This window comes from Aristolochia californica, unplaced genomic scaffold (genome assembly GCF_029961685.1).
Source record: "Aristolochia californica isolate CCGP_79_NKW_82.1479 unplaced genomic scaffold, dmAriCali1.0.hap1 SCAF_14, whole genome shotgun sequence".
Lineage (NCBI taxonomy): Eukaryota > Viridiplantae > Streptophyta > Magnoliopsida > Piperales > Aristolochiaceae > Aristolochia > Aristolochia californica.
Window position 1 is genome coordinate 104598 of NW_027181815.1, and position 24168 is coordinate 128765.

Sequence of the window (24168 nt, forward strand, 5' to 3'; positions counted from 1 at the left end):
AAGCATCGATAGACAGAAATACCGGCTACACGTTTCGATACAGGAAGACACTTACCAGAGTCTAGCAAACGCATGAGCAATCAAGTAAAGCTATCTGCGGGGGAACAAAAGATCTTCCATCACCTTCCCGGACTCCTTCATCAGATTATTCGATTAGATATATAAAAGACATGAACGAGAGGTACCAATATCATCAACATATTCCACTATAAGGCGATAATATTCGATTTTAGAGGTGGCAATATAATTGTAACAATAGTGGCCTAAGTACATAGACAGTTGTATTGATTAAATAAAAATGTAACCGTATATTAAAATTGGAAGACAATGTTCATTTGATATAAAACATTGTCAAAACATTGTCAAAAGAGTAGTGGGCACTTTGCAAAGAAGAGTAACTCCTTATAAAGATTGCATGGCCGGTTTCTAGATACAAGCTCAACCTTAATCACAGAGAGATGGGATATTTGCTAAACCAATATTGTTAAACTAATGAGTTGATTGGCTTATCCTACGGAGTTCCATAATCATCTAAGTTTTGAAACCTAATAAAGTAAGCTTCATTGTCTCAAAAAAACGTTGCAAGATATGGTAGAATTATCTGATTCAAAGCTATCCTCGTATTACTTTAGGCATCTATCTATCTATCTATCTGTTATAGATCGGTCAATTTGATAAAGTAAAATAAATAATTCCATAGATAAATTTTGTTAGAAAGCAAAATATGTCTAAAAAAATGGGTTTTTTTAACAATAACTTCTTACCTTGACAAGCCCAAGAAGAGAAAACTCGTTGCCGCGGCTAGAGAGAAACTTTTTTATTGACCTAGAGGGGAAACAGATCCTGGAGCTCAAACGAGTGACGACGACAATCTTCCCTGATAAAATTGTCGATGGTACCGTTTACTGCTGGATTTTTCTGATGCCAGATCATAACTGCTAACGGAAACCTGAACCGTATTCTGTGGTGGTTTTCCTGCTTCCCTTGACGTTGGAGAAGAAAGATGGCCGATAAACAGTTGATCGTGGCGGTCGAGGGCACTGCAGCCGTGGGACCTTTCTGGCAGTCCATTGTTACAGAGTATCTTGACAAAATCATCAGGTTACTTGTTGTGTTTGTATTATTTTCCTCTTCTTCTCTTGCAAAAGGATTTTGCTCCGTGCCCACTCTAGGTTTCTATTGAATCATGAAATCTTTATTGAGATTGGAAAAAAGGGGCTAAGCGGCTCTCTAAAAATCAATTTTTTAGGTGTCCTTGGAAATTCGTACTAAGAATTGTTTCGATTTTATTCGTTATATTATTTCCAAGCTCTTCTTCTCAACTCCCTAACCGGGAAAAAAAAAAGAATAAAAAGAAAAAAGAAGAAGAGAATAATGTGTCGAACGATCCGTTTGCTGGGAACTAATTTGGACAAAGAATGAGGCTTTATTCTTATGACATACCCGCAAGCCATCAATCTTTTAGTTTTTATCCAGTAGCTAACTCAAGAGTACTTTTTTCACGTAATATAGTAGGTCTACCGATTCTAGATGTGTTAATTACTCGTGAACACACAGGTCCATTCCACTGTAACTTCAGTGTTGTTTTTCCCGCATATTGGAAAATCTGCTGACTGCTCTTATAATGGTTTCAATCGAGCAGGCTCTCGACTGTAACTTCTTTCTGAAGTATCTCTTCTCAAAATTGCATTTTATGGTCCAGTAGCTGTAATAGTTCTATTGGCACGTTATTAACTGTTTGATTAAGTGCCTTGGTAGCATTAGTCGCTGAAAAATTTAAAATTATAGTATCTGTTGAAGTGACTTAACCTGAAACAGAAATGAGATACTGCAAAATTTTGCATTAAGACTAGTTATAACTGTTGTCATTTGACTTATACACTGGGCCCTTAAAAATTAAATAGTTATAAGTTCTTATTTGGTCGTGTCTTATTTTTGTTAGAGGCATGTTTGTTTTTACTGATAAAATAAAAAAATCACGAATACTATATTTGCTTTTCTTTGCTGACTGTTTGAAAAAATATCTACGGCGATTCCCAGTTTCATTATGTTAGCCAGAGAGTGTTAATAAATCCCATATGGCCAATTCCCCATCCCATTGTATGTCTGTTTTGGTTCAGAAGGGCCTCTTTGTAATCTATAATTTTTATTTCTTCTGTTTTCCCCATCTGGGTATTTTTTGACACATTTAATTAAATATGTATGCATTAAAAAACTAAAATCTTGTGTGCAGAGGCTACGGTTCAAAGCTTTGGAACAGTTACCTCACTATGAAACAAACCACTTTGCCATCCATCACTTGTTTCTTCTTTAAGTAAGTCTCAGCCAGTATAAATTAAAAATGTTGGAGTTTTTGGGGTGTTCTTGCTTCTTTTTGTAATGTTGTCTGCTGCATTTTCTTTTTCCTTTCAATTGGAGTCATTTTTTCTTTGCCTTTTTTGGCTTAGTGAAATTTCTGCCTTAAAAAAAAAAAAAGAGTTGGAATGAATTGGGTCTTTGGTTGAATGTCTACGTGGAGGGTTTTCTAGTGTGAAGTATTGGATTCAAGTCTCATCAGGGAAAGTGTTTAATATTCTAAAAAAATGTTGAAGTTTTTGAGGTAACGGCTTCTGTTATCTGGTTATCTTTCAACAAGTTATTTTTTGGCATTTTGAACCATTTAGCAACATTTATCTTCTGTTGGTGTATCCTAAACATAGTCATGGTATTTATGCAGGTGCTTTTGTGGAAACGAGGTGGCAGGACAGGTATGTTCATGTTGAAAACATTAAATCTGATTTGTGTAATCATTTAACTGGAGCATGTGGTGTTGGCATCATTTCAGCAGCTGGACATTTTAATGCCTGTTCATGTTGCCTGAAATCTCAAATGGGTAAAAGCTATTGTTTGTCAGCGACAAAATTTTTTCCCCCTTTTTGTTTAAGATACTTGAAGTTCTGTGGGCTGAATCTTTTGATGTAATGACCAGAGAGCAGATTCTAGTGTAAGGTCTTGGTATTTAGGTCTCACCAGGGTAATGGGTTCATCATTAACAAAAACAAAGAAGATTTTCTGAGTTCTTTATGTGTAGCAGTTGTCATTTTCAAATGTGTTTTTAAAAAATTATTGAGTGAAACTTTAGAGAAAAAACTGAGTGTGGTCCTGGATGATTGATGTATGAGTATGGCAGATTGCTTTGGAAGTTCTGTAACACATTGAATTTCTTGTAAAGTCATATGCTAAAATGTTGTTTTTAGATTGTCCTACAGGGCAGTATGCACCACTTTTAAGCTTGTGGTGTTTTTGGTGACAAGGTGGTGATGTTATTTAATGATTGGGATGCCTTTTTTTCTTTTCTAACAAAATAAACAAGGAAAGCAAAGGGTATGGGGGTATGGAAACAAGACATTCAGCACATTTATGGGATGAATAGTAACAAAATATGCTCATATGATTTGAAATCTCATATATATATATATATATATATATATATATATATAGATAGATAGATAGATAGATAGATAGAGAGAGAGAGAGAGATTGTCCTATTAGCGGTCATGTTGTTTTGTTTTATCTTCAATTTTTTTTTCTTTTTTGTTGAAAAAGGACAAGCTTCTTTTACTATAGGAAAGAGATGCAAAAAGGATGAGCGAACAGAAAAAAAAATGTACAAGGAAAGCTACAAGAAATATAAATGGAAAAAATAAAGTTACTTCTCCAGCATGTATAACTAGATTTAGAAAGTCCCAATTGGAGTCTATTTCATATTGTGGATAGCAAAGGAGTTTCCTGTGTTGTTGATTGTATGCCTATAAAAAGCCTCCCTATGTAACACAGAAATTACTCTTTTCTTATTGAATAACTTTTTGATTATACTTATCCTTTGTGTTTTTTCTATCTGTTTGCTATTTTTCTTAATTGCTGTGGAAACCTTACTTCCTGTTCTTCAAGTTTTATCCATCAAACTTGAATTCATTCTAATAGTTTTCCCTGTTGTTGCTGAAATCTAGGTTACCCATAATCTAGAGGAAAGCATTCAACTTTGTTATTCCTTGAATTTTAAACCACCGTGCTGTGTTATAATGCTTTTGACAAACTACATATCTTTGCAAGAGCCTTGAGTTTCTATGTTGAACCGCAAGTGGTGTCATGGTGGAGGTGAAATCTTGACAGAAATGATAATAACCCTATTGGAGAAGTCATTTGAAAAGTCATTGAATCTTTTTCTGGATTCACATCTTAAAGGAATTCGATGATTTCACAAGTGCTATTATTAGAAAGTTGGTCTAATATAGCTATTTGCTTCTCCAGCACTCCATTGCAGAGTTTAGCTCTTGGCTCCTTCAGCTAAATTTAGATAATAGCTTGAAGGTAATTTGGGTTCAGCAGGTGTGGGACGTACTTTATGAGAGATCATAAAAGTCATATTTTCTGAGTCGCTAAAATTTTGTTCAACTTCTTCCTTTTCTTCTTCTTTTTCTTCTTCTTCTTCTTAAAATTGCTGACACACTTGGGGCTGATTGGGAAAGCTAACTCTTCTGATGTGGTGATCGAAGCTATTCTTTGTGGTCTAAAGCCTGCAAAAAAGCACTCTACAAAAGCCCTTCTTTATGGTCTAAATTCATTTATGTGCAACGTTGCACACCAAATTATGGTTATACAACTGGAGTTGGAGATTTTCTCTGGTCTGTGTTGTCTCCACTGTTTCTGTAATTGTGAGAAAGCTTATTTTTGGATCAAACCAGTAGTGTCAAGCTAAGTTGGAAGTTGCCTCTTTGGTGAAATCATGTTGCTTCACAAGAATGATGGACTATATGAGAGTTATATCCTCTGCCATCTCTCTCCCCCATCCTTATGATATGTGAAATTGTAACTCTTTTCTTCAAGCTTCTTACCCTGAAAAAATCTCCCATGTGAATGCAAAATGCTCTCCCTCTATTAGCTCTTCGTTGAGGCTAATTTTTGCAAAAAGTGTGTTAAAGTTTTTTTTTTTTTAAAAGATGTAATTATATTAACAAGAGAAAAATTACAAAGGAAGAGGGAGCAAATCCTCAACAACAAGAGATTGCAGGGTCGCTCCCTGTTTGGCAAGCACATCTGCCGCCGAATTTGCAGATCTCGGGATGTCAGACCAAATACAAGAGAATAATGAGGCGATTTCTAGAATCTCCCGAAAGAGGTCCCAATGGCGCCACAGGGGAGGGGAGACGCACTCACACCCACCAATGACCACCTTCGAGTCTCCTTAAATGTGAAGGGGACCATTGCAATTGTCTTTGAAAATGCTTAGCCCATTGAGAAGGCCATGGAGCTCAGCCGACGTTGAGTCGGAAATGTCTAATGGGCTGGCATAAGAGAAACACTGATTGCCGGATGGATCCGAAATTACTCCCCCAAAACCAGTGATCCCAAGATTGCCGAGAGAAGAGCCATCAAAATTCAACTTTAGATAACTAGCTTTAGGGGGAGTCCACTCCCGCATGACTTGGACCTTGGTTCTAATGTTCATCATTGCCAAATTGTTCCAGTTTTCACTGATAGAGGTACCCTTGAAGGAGGAAAAAGACTTCTTAGTCATAAGCCAAGCGAAGATTTGACCCGACACCCTGTCTGCGACTCTTACCGCTGATTCACTTTTTGCATCAAATCGCTTTCGGTTTCGTTCATTCCAAAGCCCCCACGGAACGAAACTGGCACATGCGGAGATCATCACTTTTTCGAGACTAGGAAGGGGATAGCCCATGAGCGACTTGCTGAAAGAGATCAAATCAGCTCACATACAGAATTGCAGCCCCAACTTGCAGAGAACGGAAATCCACACATTCCACGAGAAGGAGCACTATAGCAGAATATGATTGGTGGTTTCAGCCTCAATGTTGAAAAAAGGGCAGAGGAGGTTGATAGATGGGTGGCCCCTTCTTCTAAGCACGTCTGCCGTGAGAATCTTACTTTGGCAAGCGCTCCACATGAAGAATTTTATCTTTGGCGGTACACAGAGACGCCAAACAAAGTATATCTCATACTCCCTTTGAGTCAAATCCCAACCATTAATGCATTTGTATGCAGATGAAACTGAGAAGGTGCCGTTTTTGTCAGGCCACCAAATAAGTTTGTCTGCCTCATAAGGTCTGATTTTGACAAAATTTAAAGAATCCATCAATTAACTTGCTTCCAAAGCTTACGTGTCGGAGAGACCCCTTCTGGGATGTAGGCTCAGACCACCCCTTTCAAAAGCATCAACTACTGATATCTCCCTCTGTGTAGAGATGAGGAATATATTTCTGAAAGAGATCTGTAAAGGTTCCTGCCCTGTCCACCAATCATTCCAAAATTTAAGGGATCTACCGTTTCCAACAAAAAATCTACTGGCAGAGGAATTTTTTTGAAGAAGTGAGTATAGTGATCTCCATATTGAGGATAGGCCTCTCCGATTACCACTTGACATCCACCATGTAAAATTCCAACTAAGCTTGACAAGAACCATTTCCTTCCAAAGGTTAGAAGAAATTGTGTTGAACTTCTATATCCATTTTAAGAGCAGAGCTTGGTTCATTTCCTTTGATTTTCTAATCCCCAACCCTCCCAATCTCTTTGGCTGACAAACTTCATCCTATTTGACCAGGTGATATTTAAATGCATTGCTCGATCCCCTCCAGAGGAACCTTCTTTTTAGCTTATCCATGATTTTACATACTGAAGAGGGGCAAGGCATAAAGGATAAAACATAATTCGGGATGCCAGCAATATAAGACTTAACGAGGATGAGCCTTCCAGCTTTGTTGAGTAAACGCCCTTTCTAGGTTGCTAAGCGGGACTCAATCTTTTCAACCACCGGATTCCATTGACTTTGGGATATGTGGCCATTGAATAGGGGGAGGCCAAGGTAAGTTGGTGGGAGGCTAGTTGTTGTATAGTCAAATATATTTGCTATCTCTGCAAGGAGCTCCGGGCCAACGTCGAATCCCATGAGAGATGTTTTCCCCCAATTAACTTTCTGCCCAGAGGCTAATTCAAAAAGGCCCAAAACCGCTTTGACCCTTCTAGCTCCTTCTATATTTCCGATTCAAAATATGATGGTATCATCCGCATACTGAAGTTGGAGATATTAAAAGCCTGATGGGGACTAGTGGGGAGGAGCCATCCAAGATTAATAGCCGAATAAAACATGGAGGAGAGGAATTCTGCTACCATGTTGAATAAGAGCGGAGAGAGCAGGTCACCTTGTCTGATCCCTTGGGTCCCTTTGAAATACCTATAGACCGAGCCATTGAGGATGAGAGAGTAGGAGGTTGAGCCCACACAACTTCTGATCCAAAATCTCCATTTTTCGTTGAAACCCATTTTTCCCATTATCTGATCAAGCAAGATCCAATTAACTCTGTCGAAAACTTTTTCCAGATCGAGCTTTAGGGTAATTCTCGGGTCCTTGTTATAGCGGAAGTGATCGATAAACTCATGTGCTGCCATTGTGGAATCTAAGATATCTCTCCCCTGAAGGAAAATGCCTTGCCCTCTGTGGATGACTATAGGGAGCAAAACCGTTAAACGATGAGCCAAAATTCTCGCAATTACTTTGTAGGCACTTGTGAGAAGACTGATTGGACGAAAATCTTTTGGCTTCTCAACACTAGCTTTCTTCGGAACCAAAGTGATAAAAGATGCGCCAATGCTGTGGAAGGTGATGCCATTTCTGAAGAAGCCATGCATCATTGCTATGATATCCTCTTTGAGACGGGACCAAAATCTTTTTTAAAAAATCTCCATTGAAACCATCAGGGCGAGGGGCCCTATCACTTTCCATGCCCAAGACGGCCCGCTCAATTTCTCTTGTAGAGATACTGGATTCTAACAATGAGGCAGCTGTTGGGGAGAGACGAGAGAAGCTGATGTGTTGAAGCTTCGGCCGGTTTGGACACTACTCATTAGTGATTGAGGTCCGACACGACGTTACCTCATTATTAATACATAATGAGGTAATTTAGTTGGATCTCTTCCTTGCCGATGCAACGACATGAAAAAATTTAGTGTTTGCATCGCCTTCCTTCAGCTATTTAAATCTGGCTCTCTGCTTCTAACGGATCTTCTCTTGATGCAAGATGGTATTGAGATTATAATTTAGAGAAACTTGGGAAGAGAACTCAACAGGAATTAGGTAACTTTGTTCCTCCACCAGGTCCAGGGCAGCGATCTGAGAGAGGAGGGAAGCCTTCTTGGCACCCAAAGAGGTATGATGACTTGCAGTCCACTCCTTTTATTTTTCTTTTTATGAATCACAACTTTTGAGGGAAGGCCCACTCCCTTCTTCCAAAGCTTGAACCCTCAGTTCACAATCCATCAACAAGAGCTTCAAATTTTTTCTCAACCAACCATGAGTTTTCTAAATGGAAAGGAGAGGGCCCCCATTTTTCAAAATAGGTGGTTAGCATGATAGGCCGATGATCAAACCCAACCTTATTGAGAACTCTTCCAGTAACGTTCCCGAAAAGCTGCAACCAGTCATGACAAGCCAGAAAACGGTCCAATTTTGAGAGGATAGGTTGCTGCTGGCCGTTAGACCAGGTATAATTCTTTCCGGAAAGAGATATCTCATCCAGCCCACATCCGCCAATGAAGTCCAAGAAGCCTCGCATTGAGGCAAACATGCGGGTTGTCGGAGGTTTCTTCTCGTTACAGTATCAGATAGCATTGAAATCACCTGCAAATAGCCAAGGGAGATTCCATGACTGGTGAAGCTCACTGAGCTCTTCCCAAAAGGGTTTTCGCTCCCGATATCTGGTTGGACCATATACACCACTCACATACAATATTCTACCGGAGGAGAGATCCTAGAACTGGATGCTCAGAGAGAAACGTCCCTCAATAATATTAAGAGAGTCAAAATTCGCTGAGTCCCATGCTACAAAGATACCTCCGGAGTGACCAATGGCGTTTATCGCTACCCACTTGATTGAAGGGCACGACTACAGCTCCTTGGCTATGACATCGATCATCTCTTGACATTTTGTCTCTTGGAAGATTACTATGGAGGGCTTAAATTGAGAGAGGAAGCTAGATATCATGCCGCGCTTCCTCTAACCTTCCAAGATAACAAAATCATTTGTTACCTCGTTTGTGGACTCCCGATGCGGTACTGTCCTCGTTTCTTCTAACTTTCCTCTAACATGTGTGTGTAAGGTTATGTGGCAGCAACCTGTGATGATTGGCCATCTTTTGGTTCACTGTGCTTTCACTTGCATGATTCTGGTCGTTTCATCGTGATATTTGATAAATCCTTTTGCTTTCCTTCAATGATCTTAGTGACTCATCTGGTGGTTCCTGGGAATTTGGGGGCAAATGAACAAGAACAATTTGAGAGGAAATGTTATTTCATAGGAGTGATGAAAAGCACCATTAGTAGCATTTTATTTTAGGCTAGCAAGTTCATAAAACTTCATAAATTTCATGTTTCTTTGAAGTTTCTTTTAGGGCAACTTATTCAATAGGATGTGAGCTCTAAGCTCTTCTTCAAGGTCGCAAGCTATTTACTGGGACACACCAAGGTGATTCTTTTATTGGCATCAGCTGCTACATTTGTTAGTTCTTTGATGAGATCTAGGACATACGTAGTAGACTGCTATTCATTGGAGGCACACATCTTGATCAACAAATAATCTATCGATTCATTTCTTTGGAACAAGGTGTCTTGCTAGTGCATTATAATGGAGCTTTGCCTCTTTGATTTCCCTGATTAGTGTTTCTTGCTTACTTTTTTTTTTTGCATCCTATTAGGGGGGGTTAGTCCACAGTGAAGTGGAATGAATTCCCCCCGCATTACCTAGTTCATCAAATAATGGTGTTAGTGTAGATAGAATTGAATTGAAGTGAGATTACACCATTTCATTCGCTCAGGCAAAACGGAGGAAAGTTGATTCATACCTATTTTGCGAATCAACCACTTTCCTCGCGCGATGCTACCCCCCGATTTCCCGATTTCCTTCGATTTAACCTATTCCAGTTTCGATTTTCGACATTTAGGCGTCGATTCCTTCGATTTCCCGTCTTCTGGTTCCCTGCATCCCATGCTCAGGAAGAAGCACTGCTGCTGTCGCAGGCAGATCGCGGCTCCTGTAGGGACCCGCCGGAAAAAGAGAGCGTTCTTCATCTGCTTCACCTGACTTCCTCTATCACGCTTCTCGTTTTTTCAACTAGGTTTGTTTCGAAGCCGAGAAAAGCAAAGAAAAGGAACGAAACGATTAATAAATTTTTATATTAAATTTTTAAGTAGTATAACATATTCGCTTATGTTATTTTTAACTTTTTTATTTATTTTAATAATTTATTTTAGTCACACGTAATTAGTATATTAATTTATAATAAATGTTAATCATTAATAGGTTTAATTATTGTATTAATTTATAATAAACTATAATAATTAAGTAATATAATATAGTTTTTCATTAATTAGGATATTAATATATTTTAATACTATACGTTAAATCACTTATAAGTGTAGTAACCATGTTTATTTTGGTTAATTATCTGTTTATGTATATGTTCTATTTAAATATATTATAAAAGGTTACTCATTCTCTTGTTTATATCATACTTTTCAGTTGGGGGCACTAACACTGGAATCTGTTTTCCAGTGCAGTTGAACTCGTCTAAACTAACACCCAAGGATGAGTTGAAGTTGAATCAATTCATTTAAGATGAATTGAATTCTTCACTTAATTTCAAGTTCATTGTGGACTAACCCCCCTTAATGAAACAGAATTCCTCAAGGTTCTTCCGTCCATAGCTGTAGATCAGCTGCCAATGCATTACAAGTGGTTTACTGAGGCCTGTGGTCAGGTCCTTGTATTGTCACATAGAAAAATTACAAGGACTTGCTCAAGCATTGACGCCTTTGACTTATCAGATATCGCCTTGAAATTTCATACGATTCCCTTCTGCAAATATAGCCCTTACCTCGGCAGCTAGAGGCTGCTTAAATTTTTTTTTCCTCTGCTCACTAGAGATGGTGTACTGGCGTCACATGATCAATTACTAAGAGAGGATTCTAGATATTTTGATAAAAGATCCCATATTGAGAAGCAACCCTGCAGCTGGTCAAAATGTTGCAAATTACTATCATATTCTTATTCCTGTTAGAGTGTTTTTATTAGTTAGTTTTTGAAATGGCATGATTTTAGTAAAGGGATGAAGTGATGAAATACAAAAAGACAATAGAAAAACTCCAATGGCGAGCTATAACAAGAATTTGATGGCTAACACCCTCTGGCAAGAAGTAGGCCATGGAGATCCATATGAAATTGCTAGATGATTAATTTCTCATTCATTGGGTAATCAGTTCGGTGAATCATTTCTTTTTGAAGTTTCCAGATGATTTATTTCTCTTCTAATGAGTAATCAGTTCAATGAATCCTTGCTGGTTCTCTCTTTGAGAAAAAAAGTACTTCTGTTGTTATTTAATTTGTGTCCTGTCACTTACTGACACTAGAATATTGAGAAAGTAGGCTTTATGATACATAAATTGAAATTACAGCTGACTACTTTAATTCTTTTCTCTACAGAAGCATTCTGGTGCAAATTTTGAGCTCTGTTTGGTTGTATTTAATGCTCATGGACCTTACAGTGGTACTACTACTTTCTACGGTTCCTTTTCAGCTATTCTTTTATTCTTATTTCATCATAAAGCTCCATCTGTTTATTTGATATGCAGCTTTTTTAGTTCAAAGAAGTGGTTTGACAAAGGACATGGATATCTTCTTTCATTGGCTGTCAAGTATTCCATTTACAGGAGGTGGTTTTGGTGAAGTTGCCATTGCAGAAGGGCTTGCTGAAGCACTGATGGTGCGTAGATTGCTGTGTCCTGAATTTCTTTTGCTTAAACCTTGAACACCTTATTATTATTCATACTATTTCTTGTACAAGGAAAAAACATTTTAACCCTTTTATAGAGCAGGAGTTGTTTAATATGTATTTACGTCTCTGTTGTGGATATTATGTGAGGTTGTTTTTAGTCAAAAACCGACTTTTAGCTAGGCATAATTGTAATTAAAATTTTATTTTATTAAATAAAGAGGAGAAGGCCTTCTCAAAAAAGAAAAGAAAAAGAAGAGAAGGTTTGGTTGTAAGTTAATTTGACAATCTTGTTTCCATTCTGCTGCAGGGGAGCAAGAGATTATTTATTAGGAGTAGAAAGAACAATTTATGCTAAAGGTGTGAGATGATGACACAGACAATCTGTTCAAACTATATCAGAAATTAATTGCATACTAATTTCATAATTAAATTAACTTAATTATGAAACCAAACTAAGCAACCAAGAATAATTTAACTAGACACTAGAGGCAAAGAAAAATGCCTTACGGTTGTGACTCTCCATTGCGCAAACAATTCTTCAATCTCTTTCCAGCATGTAACAAGTTTGAAGGAATCTTTTTCATTCTGGGTATGATGATACTGCCCATAATTATGAGGGGCTCATTTTACTGTCTTACTCTGGTCCTCTTGGGGAAACAGACTCAACTGAGGCTGAAGTTGCCACCCTCCTCCATTGGCTGATTCTTTTCCACTAGTTTTTCATGATGTGATTGTCGAGTATGAAACTTGTTTTTTTATTTTTTTGTTTTCCTGGTGAAAAACTGTCTCGAATAAAGTTTTATGCATAATTGATTTATAGATTGTGCTTTTACATAATTGTCATTTTAAATATGCAAGGTAATTTCTCTTTTATGATTCATTTGTTCCAAACCTGTTTGCAGTAGTGATGTTGGTTTCCAATTAGCTTTTCTATCTTACTATCAGTTGAGGAGATTGTGTACTCTTTCTCCCTATTAATACTATTTCTGTTTGTTACTTAGATGTTCTCCCTTGGTTCGCATGGTAACCAGAGTCAACAGAGTACTGATGTGCAAAAACACTGTATACTTGTTGCTGCCAGCAATCCTTTTGCATTACCTACACCGGTGTGTCTTCCACCTGCTCAAAATTTGGAGCAGAAAGAAAGTCCAGACCTGCAAAGAGAAAGTTCTCTGTCTGATGCCGAGACTGTGGCAAAGTGTTTTGCTCAGGTTATTGAAGCTTACCATCATCACCTTTTCATTTTGGCAGTCAACTCTGTTATTTATGTATCTGGTCATCATTATGGAACCGACATTCAAATTTAACAGCCAAGAATATTGTTAGATTCTTGGAAGTTGATGGGACCATCTCTTTGTTTTTTTTTAATTTTAATTTTCGTTCTTTTTTCTACTTCTCATGGGAGAAAAGGTATACAAATTAAAAGAAAACTTTTTTGACCATTTGGTGTGAATGCAGTATCTACTCAGTAGCATAAATACATGCTCATGCATCTTTTGTCTGTTCAATGTGTATTTATATTTATTATAGCCATGAAGACATTATCTTAAAACACTTATTTTGTTGCATGCAGTTTTTTGTTTCTCTCTCTGTCATTTCACCAAAGCAACTTCCGAAGCTAAAAGCGATATACATTGCGGTATGCATAGATCTTCATGGTGATTCCGTCTTTTTTAACTTATGCCATATTGGTTTGACAGGGATTGTAGTTACCTTTTCTAATAATATATACTTTTAATTGTATTAATTTTTACTCGTGTTAGCAAACCTGGACTAGAAATCCAGTCGAACCCGACGCAGTTGGACCTAGTGTGGTTGAAAACATAAAAAACTTGATTTAGAGGGGCAAATGAAAAAAACTAGCTTGATTGCGTAGTTGGTCCCTCTCCTGCATGTAGATAGGAGGGGGAGGAGCAGGCAGGGCTTCCCCCTTTCCCCCTTTAGCAGGATCAGGGAGGGTATGGGTGTCGGTGTAGCCACTGTTTTTTTTTTTGGTTGATGGTTGTGACAGTTCTGATAATATTGGTTTTTACTAAGTTAACAGGCCTGATCTTATTGAGAACAAACTCATTGAGAGTTCTCAAAATTCTTTGACCTTTTTTTCTTGAGGCTATAGTTTTTGGGAGTTCTTTTTTATAGTTGATAGTCATATATAAATTATGTCATAATACGTTCCCGGTAACTTGCCTTTTGCCCTTATGCCTATTTTTCACATGAAGTTTAGTTATTGAAATTAAAATGTCTAAAAGGTCTAATTGTTCTGGAGTGAATGCATAAATTGTTCAAGAAAAATGATGCAATAAAGGCAGTGCCAGTTCTTTAATTTCATTTCTTTATTTTTAGATTAAAGTATTTGAACGTGTCTTTCAGCTTTCATGTTTAATATATATGAACTGTTCAAGGGGGTATCTTTTTCTTTTTTTTGTTGAGACTATTGAGATATTTGTATAACTAAATAGAAAATACAAGAGGGGCTCAGAGGGAAAAAGCTTTAAAAAGTACAGAAAACTCTAAAATGGTAAAATGCAACATGGATCTAAGGGGCAGGGATGAATTTCAGACAGTTGCAGCCTCGAGGCAAAAAATTGGGAAAATAATTTGCCGTGCTTGGCTTATGGAGTCAAGCCATCATAATCTATGCAAACATCTGCAATAGCATCTAGGAAATCTGTATAAGCACCAAAGAGTTGGAGATCCTCTCACTTTCTCTTGAGAATAACCATTGAGCCTCACCATTGATGGACCTAAGGAAGTCTTCAGGAGGTCTGCTCCATCTTAATCAACTATTCCAAGGAAGGCAGGATAGACTATTTAAATATTATCCCTGTTGCACAACCCTCCCACCTTAACCCACTCCCCCAATTGGCACAAGGACTATTTTGAAATAGCTTTGGTGTTTATTGCTACTGCAAGCACGTGCTTAAGGTGGATTCTGTTTTTTTTCCTTTAGGAGCAAAGCATCTGACGATTGTGTTGTCTGGTTATAGTGACTTTGAAGTTTCCTTTCTTTTTCTGGATTATATTTTTATGTGGTTGACAACACAGGGAAAGCGTAACTCCCGAGCCACAGATCCTGCAATTGATAATGTCAAACATCCTCAGTTTCTTGTATTACTCTCGGAGAACTTTATAGAGGCTCGTGCTGCTCTGAGTCGAACTGGAATGGGAAACTTGACCTCAAATCAGAGTCCGGTTAAGATGGATCAGACTGGTGCTCCTCCTATATCTGGGCCACCTCCTACTTCAATCTCTTCAGGTTTTGTAGTCCTTAGCTCCATATCCTCTACACATTCGTCCCTCTGACCTATTCCTCATGTTTATGTAATTTCTTAAATTGTGTTTTTCTGACGTAAAAATGGGCTGGCTTGTCTGTTGTTCACTATTGTTACCACATGCTTGTTGTGTTTTTGATTGTTCTATCTTTATTTTGCAACGATTATATTTGTTCGTGCTGGTTTTGAGATAATGAAATTGTCATACTCTGTTTCTGTTTCAGCGAATGGACCTATGGCTAATCGCCAGCCTGTTTCCGTTGGCAATATTCCCCCTGCCACTGTAAAAGTAGTAAGATTCCAACTGTCTCATTGTTCTGCTTGACATGGTGCCCCATTAGACATGAGAAAATTACCTATGTACCCATAGCACCATGGATTGTGACTACCATGGATTGTGACTACAAGGATAGAAAAAGATAGTTTGACCACTAACACTTTCATTTCTTGTTCAGGAACCTGTTACTGTTAGTTCCGTAGTACCTGGGCCTGTTTTTTCACATCTACCAGCACAAGAAACTTCTCGAGGAGTTACAAATTTTCAAACTTCTTCACCTTCTCCTTCTTCTCAAGAGATGGTCTCAGCCAGTGACAATATGCAGGATTATAAGCCATTGGTTAGTGGTTTGCCACAACCAATTCGACCTTCAGGTCCTGCTGCAGCAAATGTAAGTATCCTAAATAACCCACAAGTTCGTCAAGTGATAAGCTCCGCCTCTCTCACGGGAGCAAGTTCTATTGGCCTTCCCACAATGGGGGGTACATCAATGGCTGTGCACATGTCAAATATGATCTCCAGTGGGATGACAACATCTGCACTGCCTACCCAATCTGTATTCTCAACTGGGCAAGCAGGGTCAGGGGGATTAGTGGGAACGTCGCAGGTTACACAGAATGCTACACTTGGTTCATTTTCTTCTTCAGCTTCAAATGTGTCAGGAAATTCTAATCTTGGTGTACCAGCACCTTTGGCTAATAATGTTCAAGGAGGAGTAGGTGTGGCCCAGGCCATGCCAGCTATGAGTCAGTCAGTGCCTGGTATGGGGCAATCAGTGCCAGGTATTGGCCAGTCAGTGCCGGGTATGATGTCCCAAGGGAATCTGACGTCTGGTGCGCAACTAGGACAAAGTGGACTTGGAATGAACCAAAATATGATGAGTGGTCTTGGTTCATCGGGTATCTCATCTGCATCTGGCACAATGATTCCCACTCCTGGAATGTCTCACCAAGCCACAACAGGAATGCAGCCTCTTAATGTCAGCAACGGATCTGCTGCTAACATGCCTTTGCCGCAGCATGCACCTGGAACTCTGCAATCTCAATCAAAGTATCTGAAAGTTTGGGAGGTAATCCTGCCTTATTTTTCATGTTTTATTTTATTCTCCGTTTTCCTTCCTTTTGTGTTAGTCCTTACGGCATTATAACCTCTCAGTTTTCCAATCTAAGTTTTCTAGGTGGTTGATGAGATTGATATATATTTGTATTAGGTGCAGGTACACATACATTTATACCCATTACGCTATTAGGTTCTAAATTAGGTAAGCTAAGTAACAAAAAATTTCAATTTTATTTTGGATGAGAAAGTTGGACTTTTCTTTGAAAACTAGCTAAACTAGGAAACTTCCTTACCATTTGGAAAATTGAAGCTTTTAGCATACTTCCTTGCTTCCAACTCATGCCAAACGTCCTGTGAACATATTATAGGGGCTTCTTCATGCTTGAGAAAAGCTAGCATATGAACTAAAGTTTTGAGCTTCATTTGAACCAAAACAGGCTTGCTAATCTTCTGAAACTTTGATTGACACTGCTCTTCAGTTTTATTTGATCTTTGGAGGCAATTTGGATGGCTTGGCTTTAAGGGATCACTTTTCTTGACTTCTTGATTGATATCAGAAGGCTCTGGCTTGATGTGCTTGCTTCAGTGATGGTGCAATTAGCTCCATTTTTTTCATTTAGCTGTAAAAAGAGTTTTCAATGTAATGTTGCTCACTAAGGTGGCACCAAGCTGAGCCAGCTCATGAGTGGCTCAGGCTTGGCTCGGCTCAACTTTGTTTTTTCTGAGCTCTAGCTGATTTCCAATTTTCAAGTCGAGGTCTAGTATACTTCAGCTCTACTAGAAGCTCATGAGCCGGCTCGAGAGTAATGGTGCAGAGTTTTAATTTTTCATCTCTCCATGTCAAAAGTCACTTTCCCCACTAAGATTCCACTTGTAAATCCTAATAAATGCTTTTGTAAAAAATAAATGTCTTTTGAGTGTTTTGAAATTTGAAATGCGATAAATGCTCTTCTCAATGCTTTGAAATTGTAAAGCAACATTTACTCCAGACTTCCAAGCCTCAGTCCCGGGGAGAGGGAAAGTGTCAGAGGAGGTGGGCTTTATTAAAGGTTGGGGAAAAGGTGGGTGCATGGAGGTTGCTTTTGGTGGAAAATGGAAAGGAGGCAAGATGTGTGTGTGGGATTTTTATGCAAGGACAAGGAGGGACTGCTTGTGATGGGTCGCTTCTACTATTGAGCTCAGGTCTTATTGTAGCATGGCTGTGACTGGAGGGAATAGCAATTGGGTGGCAAGGGGAAGAAGGAGATTCATCAATCCTTTGAATTATCTCATTTTCTTCCTCTTTCATTTCTTCTTCAGCTTCCTTCTACACTTATTTGTCTTCTTTTCACTTTTTTTCTTAGTCACCTCTTTTGGTAAAGAGCAAGGAGGAGGGGGGTGCGATCTTTCCCTTCAGCAGTACCAGCAGTGAATATTGGGAGGGGTGGTGCTACCCCTCCCAATACAGATAAGGGTGAGGAGCCCTCCTTTTTCTGTGCCTAGAGAGGTGACTCTACCCCTCCAGATTCTTTCCCAACTCAGATGTTGAGCTGAGCTTGAGGTACGTTTTGCTCAAGCCAAGCTCGAGCTTGCGCTTGGGTGAGCATGGTGCTCATAGTTCAAGCGGATTCCATGCTGACATAGTTTGAGCTCAGCTTGACTCATTGCCACTTCTACTGTTCTATGTGCATTTGTTTCCAGTAATTTTTGAGTACCTTTCAAATCTCATCATTTAATTACATGGCATTTTATTATCTTTTCAGTTCTATCTTTTAAATTATCTCGTTGATTTACTTTTTCCATTATCTTTTGGTTTGGAAAGAGAGGTTTTTAAGGAGTATTCTTGTCTTATTATCTTTTTATCTTTGTAAGAGGCTGGATGACTATCTTATTTTCTCTCTATGACCTAGTTTCACCTATATTCTCTTCCATCTTTGATTTTTTTTAATTTGTCTTCATTTTCTTAAAAAAATTATTAATATTTACTTCGTACGAAATTACTTTTTCATCTGCAGGGTGCTTTATCTGGACAAAGACAAGGGCAACCAGTATTCATCTGTAAACTGGAAGTAAGTTTTAATTCATGCTTATGAAATTTAAGGTACTTTTTAATGAGGTCTGCATGCCTACCTAGATAGTTGTTTGTTAGGAGACACCCACATGTGTAGGGGTGGCATGACTAGTACATAATGAAAACTTTCATTGAACTGACATAGAATTGTAATTATGTAAGCTGATGTATTTCATGTTATGTCTTTTTCCTTTAGAAGCATATAGCCTTAAGGGTATTATAGTTATTGTAAACACCTCCCACAACTATAAATACAACCTCTAGGCATGGGGTAGGACATTCAAGCCTTTTCCTCTTGGTTCAAATTCGTCCATTCACTTTTCTCTCTTTTCTTCTTCCTTTTCTCCTTTGGTTTTTTCTCTCCTCTCTCCCAAGAGCTAGAGTTCCTCTCTTCTCTTCTTCCCTTGAGATCTCTTGGGTTTATGTGTTAGTCCTAGAAATCAACATGCATTACAGAATGGTGAGCATAATATCTTGAGTCATCTGTACTTTTCTGGCAAAAGGTGGAGTTTCTAATTTTCCTCCTTCATATTCTCCTTTTCTTTCTTCTTTCCGTTTTTCTCTTGAACAGTTATGGATTGCTTTGCTGTTAAATGTGAAAAAACTTTCTTCTCGTTGCTGAAGCTCCTGCTTTGTCACTTGGTTTGCTTTGACTGTCTTTATTGTGCCTTGTTTTATGATGTCTTGGGTATCAGAGTGCAGCTTAGAACTGCTGTAGATAATTGTAATGTTTATGAATGTGGAAGGAGAACCATGGCTTAAGTTTCATTAGACTGGTTTTTTGTATTCACATTTGTGGTGTTGTCTTGGCTGGAAGTGGTCTTACGTTTGTTGTCACATGTTGCTGTTCTTTTACTTTTGTTACCTTGTCTAATGAATCTTAGCATTACCCTTTTTCGGTCTCTATATGTATCCGGCATTATGATGTTAGCATTCTGTACAGTAAAATTGTCAACAATAACTCATATCACCTAATGACTGGCGGGGCACCTTTATATCTCTCATTATGTGGTTGCAGCCCTGACAAGTCTCACAAAGCCCAAGAATATATTATGTAAAAGCAGCATTTAGCATTATGACATGTTGACTTCTGGTGTTTATTTATTTCTTGTGCAAATTTACAACAATCTTTCTGAGCATGACATCATTTTTTTCTGTTTGACAGGGCTATAGGAATGCAACAGCCTCTGAGACGTAAGTTTTGAAAGATAGTATCAACTTGGAAGTAGTATATAGATGATGCATGTTTGCTTTCTAGTAGGTTGGTATTTTAATGAGGTAAATTATCTGCAAGTGCTGATTCAATGGGAAAAATGGGCTGAAGTACTTTTCGTTTGGTTGAAGATGTTCCGGAGGGAGTGATTATTTTCTATTCTGTTAAATCACTTCCAGTACTTTGGTGTCCATTTGCCTGTGATTGATGAATCAGGGATGGGAATGAACTTGGTTTTTTCTGTAGTTTGAGACATCAACAAGTAGCATGAAGTATTTCTTCTGCTTGATTATCATACATTAACATGCTTATTGGAAAGTTTACTGAAAATATGATTTTTCCACTAATCGTAGTGTACTGACTTTTCTAATTCCTTTAGATTTTCTCGAGTAGAATTTTAAGTTTCGACAGTTTTTTTGACAAACAGCGCTTCTGGTGCTGATTTGCTTCACTGTTTTGGTTAAATTTTTTCTCTTCATTTCAGGCTTGCTGCAGATTGGCCTTCAACAATGCAAATAGTTCGCCTCATCTCTCAGGATCACATGAATAACAAGTATTTCCTGTTTGCCTTTCTTGCACTGAATCTACAGGTTATTCTAACAATTTTTTATTTCTGACACGTAAAATAGGCAATATGTTGGCAAGGCAGATTTCTTAGTTTTCCGAGCATTAAATCAGCATGGGTTTCTTGGACAGCTGCAAGAAAAAAAGCTGGTGAGTGAAGTGGTTTCCTTTTTTTGGTATTTTGTATTTTGTATTTTGAGAGTTATTGGACTCAAAAATTGGAACCTGCGTCTCTTTCGAAAGAAAAAAATGAAACCTACTTTCTATCATAGTACTGCCCAGACTGTAATGTATTGCACTCTCTAAATCTCAAGCATTAACTGTTTATTTTCTTAATGAATAACAGTGCGTTTATAATGTTAGATTACTAACGTCTGTTTGTTATTAATACAAGTTAATGCGCAACACATGTATAATTAACAGCATCCTCATTATTCATTTTGGAGCAACTGAATCAGAATCATTCGAGTTATGGTTTATTTAAATTTATTCCTTTTGTTGTGCATGTAGGGTATTTATGGTTGGTTACACTAACATGGGAAATTCATTTGCTTTGCTTCAGTGTGCAGTTATCCAGCTACCTTCTCAAACGTTGCTCCTTTCAGTGTCGGATAAAGCCAGCCGCCTAATCGGCATGCTTTTCCCTGGTGTAAGTGGCTCTTGTAATTGAGTTAGTGGAGTCTGCAATATAGCTACTTTAGTCGTGGAAATGAAATGCAACAAATTAAAGATGCCCGTTGTTCTTCCTAGGATATGGTTGTGTTTAAGCCACAGTTGCCCAGCCAACAACAACAACAACAACAACAGCAACAACAATTACAACAGCAACAACAACAACAATTACAACAGCGACAACAACAACAACAACAACAACAGCAGCAGCAACAACAACAACAACAACAACAATTACAACAGCAACACCAGCACCAGCACCAGCAAGCTCAGCAACAGATGGTGGGTGCTGGTATGAGCCAGCCATTCGTTCAGGGACCCGGCAGGTCACAGATGATGTCACAGACACAATTGTCTTCTCAAGGCCCTCCGAACATGTCCGGCAATGGATTTCTATAGTAATGAGCAAACCTCAAAGCTGGGAAAAACTGGCCGAGCAACACTTTCAAAATTGGACCTGAGGAGTCCTGGTAGCTGTCTTCTGTCCCAAATTAGAAACAGTGAAATCTCTTATCTTGCATTCGTAAATATACTTGTAATTGATCCTACATAGGTAGAATTTGCTCAGAGATAAGACCATACCGAGGTTGTTCATTATGTATATATATTATAGACGCCACGCTGCGTATGGAATCATGTAAAAGCATAATTTATTCTCCATCCTTGGAAGTATAACAGGGTTAGACCGGGAATCTTGTGTTGTTTTAAAAAATTGATTTTAAATAATCTTCTAAACGAAGGAATTGGGGTTTGTATATTGAGATCCGTTTATTTTTAATCCACTTCTTAGATTTAGATAAGATTTTTTTTTTTTTTTTACAATGGTCGATATGGATAGTTTTGATTAAAGCCAAGGTTTGAACACCTATTCTGATACTAAAAGTTTAGTCTATAGTGATTGGAGCATGGACTCCTTCGTCCCAAGTCCATTTTGAGTTAACTCAATGAACTCCTCCAAAAGCCAGCCTTTTCAATTATTAAATTCTTCATCTTTTTTTATGAACATGTTTACGAACCTATTAATTTGTGCTCAAAATCTTAAACCAAACAATTTTGAAAATAGTCATTTTTAAAAGGTAAAAAACTCAAAATAAGAGGCATGATCTAGTGATTATGTAAAATCATGACACGACGTAGTTGGTACATTTTTAACTTATTAAAGTAATTAATATTTACTAAATCTATATTGATTTGATCATAGCGTATTTTTTAATTCTCTTTAACACATTTATTAGTACTGTTGTCCTCGGGTTGACTCGGTTAAAAATGAAAACCATGTCCCAACCGAGTCGAGTTATCGTGCATGGAAATGGCAGACGCGGAGACCGTGAAGCTGCGTTGCAATCTTGAAAAATATGTCAATTCACCCTCTTGGTGATTTTCTTTATTGTTTATCTTGATTGCACCTTGGCCAACAAATTTTCCTTGAGCTGATGTTATTTTTAATAACCTTATCCTTTGTCACCATTCCCAAAAATCACCAAGGATGAAGAGCTGCCATGGTAGAGAATATGGTAGCCATGTAAGACAATCACACACAAGAGTTGGCATCATCAACACCTAAAGAAAAAAATGTGGGCTATACATGGGGTTTTTATAGTCAAAGATAATTTGGTGGATTAGAAACCATCCACAACCTGTGCACTCTGATTTGTGCGCATTTACTTGAAGCGTGACATCTTTTGCATCCGAGGAACTAGAGCAGAGAAAATATTGCAACATGACGCCTTTCTTCTAAGGGAAGTGTAAGTATTTCGCAAATCTCCGAGTACATCATATTCTCTTTTTGAGATACTTTTTGTGTAACAAAAGAAAAAGGTAATGAAAATCGTAGTTTAAAGAATTGAAGTTTGCTCTTCAGTGTCAAACTCCCAAATACTTTGCTTAGATTATTTTTTTCAGGAATAACATAATGAAATGCGTTTTCTTCATCAGATTTTAGTTGTAATAACTCTTGATCATTATTTGCAGTTATTCATTTATTAATCAATATATTGGTTTAAAGTTGGATATAGGTGCCTAACGCAGTAAAAAGTTTTTGTCAATTTGTCATATTCTGTATCTTGTTAAGGTTACCCTCGAAAAATGGAGCTCGCATTTTAGACGAGGTTTATGTCTATGGTATGCTAGTAAAAATTCTTATCTTAAAATATGTCTATAATTGTTGATGTAATTGATCCAAACTCACTGCATAGATCAGATCTAGCTCTTTTATGGTGTTGTCTAGACATTCTTCTGATAGCTGATGTAGATGATAAGTAAATGAAAGTCTTTGCTGCTATGCTGGTTGAACAATAGTTGTTATTTCACCAAACCAAAGATACCAAATATGCATTCTTGACAAAGGCGTATTGCCTTCGTCCTTCATAAGAAACAATCTACCTTCTATGTGACCACCTTCAAAATCGAATTATACATCACATCTTTTATTTGGAAAACTTTACAGAAGGAAGTGAAAAGCTGGTGATTTCACACTGTCAGTGTATTTCTAGTTTGTATGTAAAGGTTTCAGCCAACGCTTAAAAAGTGCCCTAACTTCCATTCTTTGTGTAAACAAGGTTGATCTCATGGAGGGAGAAAAACATTTGTTTCGTTTTTTCATAGCTTATGAGCTATTTCCTTAACAAGGCACATCCTGTTGTCATTCTTAAGCTAGATAATGAAAAGTCTTCAACAAAATTAGCTGGTCTTTGTTGACGACATTGTTTCCAGAATGGGCTTTGGAAACAAATGAAGAATCTGGATTCCTAGATGTTATGAATGCTTCTCATGCTCTTCCACAAGACTTCAGAGATATCAGACCTAGAGATCCATTATTCCCCTTCGTTTTAATATTCTAGGGGAAGCTATAAGGTGCTATCTTCTCTGAGGGCAAAAGCAGGGGTTGGATCTTGATTCCATTCTCCTGTAACTTCAAGTCGATGGTGTCACCTTTTTTATTTGCAATTTGTTATGAATACCTTTACTCAGCGAGAATGGTAGTGAATCTATGGTTCTTCACTACAGGGGCAAACCTAACTTAAAACTACTGAACTGTGGGTGTTAGAACAAAGGAGTCACTACCCTACCTTTCCTGCTTTCCCTGTTTTGAATGCATTTTCATCAATGGTTTATTCCATTCCAGGCACGTTTTCTGGCATCATTTCTCCTTATACACATGGTTACTTTATGCATTTAGTTTTCATTTTTAGTTTTGGTTGATTGTTGGTCTCATTTGAATTGTAATGAGTACTCGAAA

The 24168-nt window shown here is 37.9% G+C and overlaps 1 protein-coding gene across 3 annotated transcripts; it reads left to right on the forward strand.

Moving 5' to 3' along the window:
- Positions 1 to 792: 792 nt before the first annotated feature.
- LOC137950370 (mediator of RNA polymerase II transcription subunit 25-like) lies at positions 793 to 21663 on the forward strand. 3 transcript variants are annotated; one of them, XM_068796804.1, is made up of 16 exons: positions 793 to 1101; positions 2234 to 2314; positions 2717 to 2747; positions 11532 to 11595; positions 11681 to 11811; positions 12825 to 13034; positions 13397 to 13462; positions 14869 to 15079; positions 15320 to 15387; positions 15551 to 16441; positions 18426 to 18479; positions 19647 to 19675; positions 20179 to 20247; positions 20324 to 20408; positions 20821 to 20907; positions 21009 to 21663. In XM_068796804.1, exons 1-16 carry the CDS (start codon positions 1004 to 1006, stop codon positions 21327 to 21329), a joined length of 2496 nt encoding a protein of 831 aa, XP_068652905.1. In that variant the 5' UTR covers positions 793 to 1003; the 3' UTR covers positions 21330 to 21663. The 3 variants fall into 3 exon arrangements, with proteins under 3 accessions (XP_068652905.1, XP_068652906.1, XP_068652907.1); XM_068796806.1 differs by lacking the exon at positions 793 to 1101 and adding an exon at positions 2031 to 2132 and having other exon boundaries at positions 2261 to 2314; positions 21009 to 21662; XM_068796805.1 differs by lacking the exon at positions 2234 to 2314 and having other exon boundaries at positions 21009 to 21662.
- Positions 21664 to 24168: the final 2505 nt, after the last annotated feature.

Bases quoted from the DNA above. Each gene is read 5' to 3' on its own strand.
- LOC137950370 (XM_068796804.1), top strand. From the start codon at position 1,004: ATGGCCGATAAACAGTTGATCGTGGCGGTCGAGGGCACTGCAGCCGTG. The intron at 13,035-13,396 runs GTTATTGAAGCT...TGTTGCATGCAG, and splicing joins TGGCAAAGTGTTTTGCTCAG to TTTTTTGTTTCTCTCTCTGT. The intron at 16,442-18,425 runs GTAATCCTGCCT...TTTCATCTGCAG, and splicing joins AGTATCTGAAAGTTTGGGAG to GGTGCTTTATCTGGACAAAG.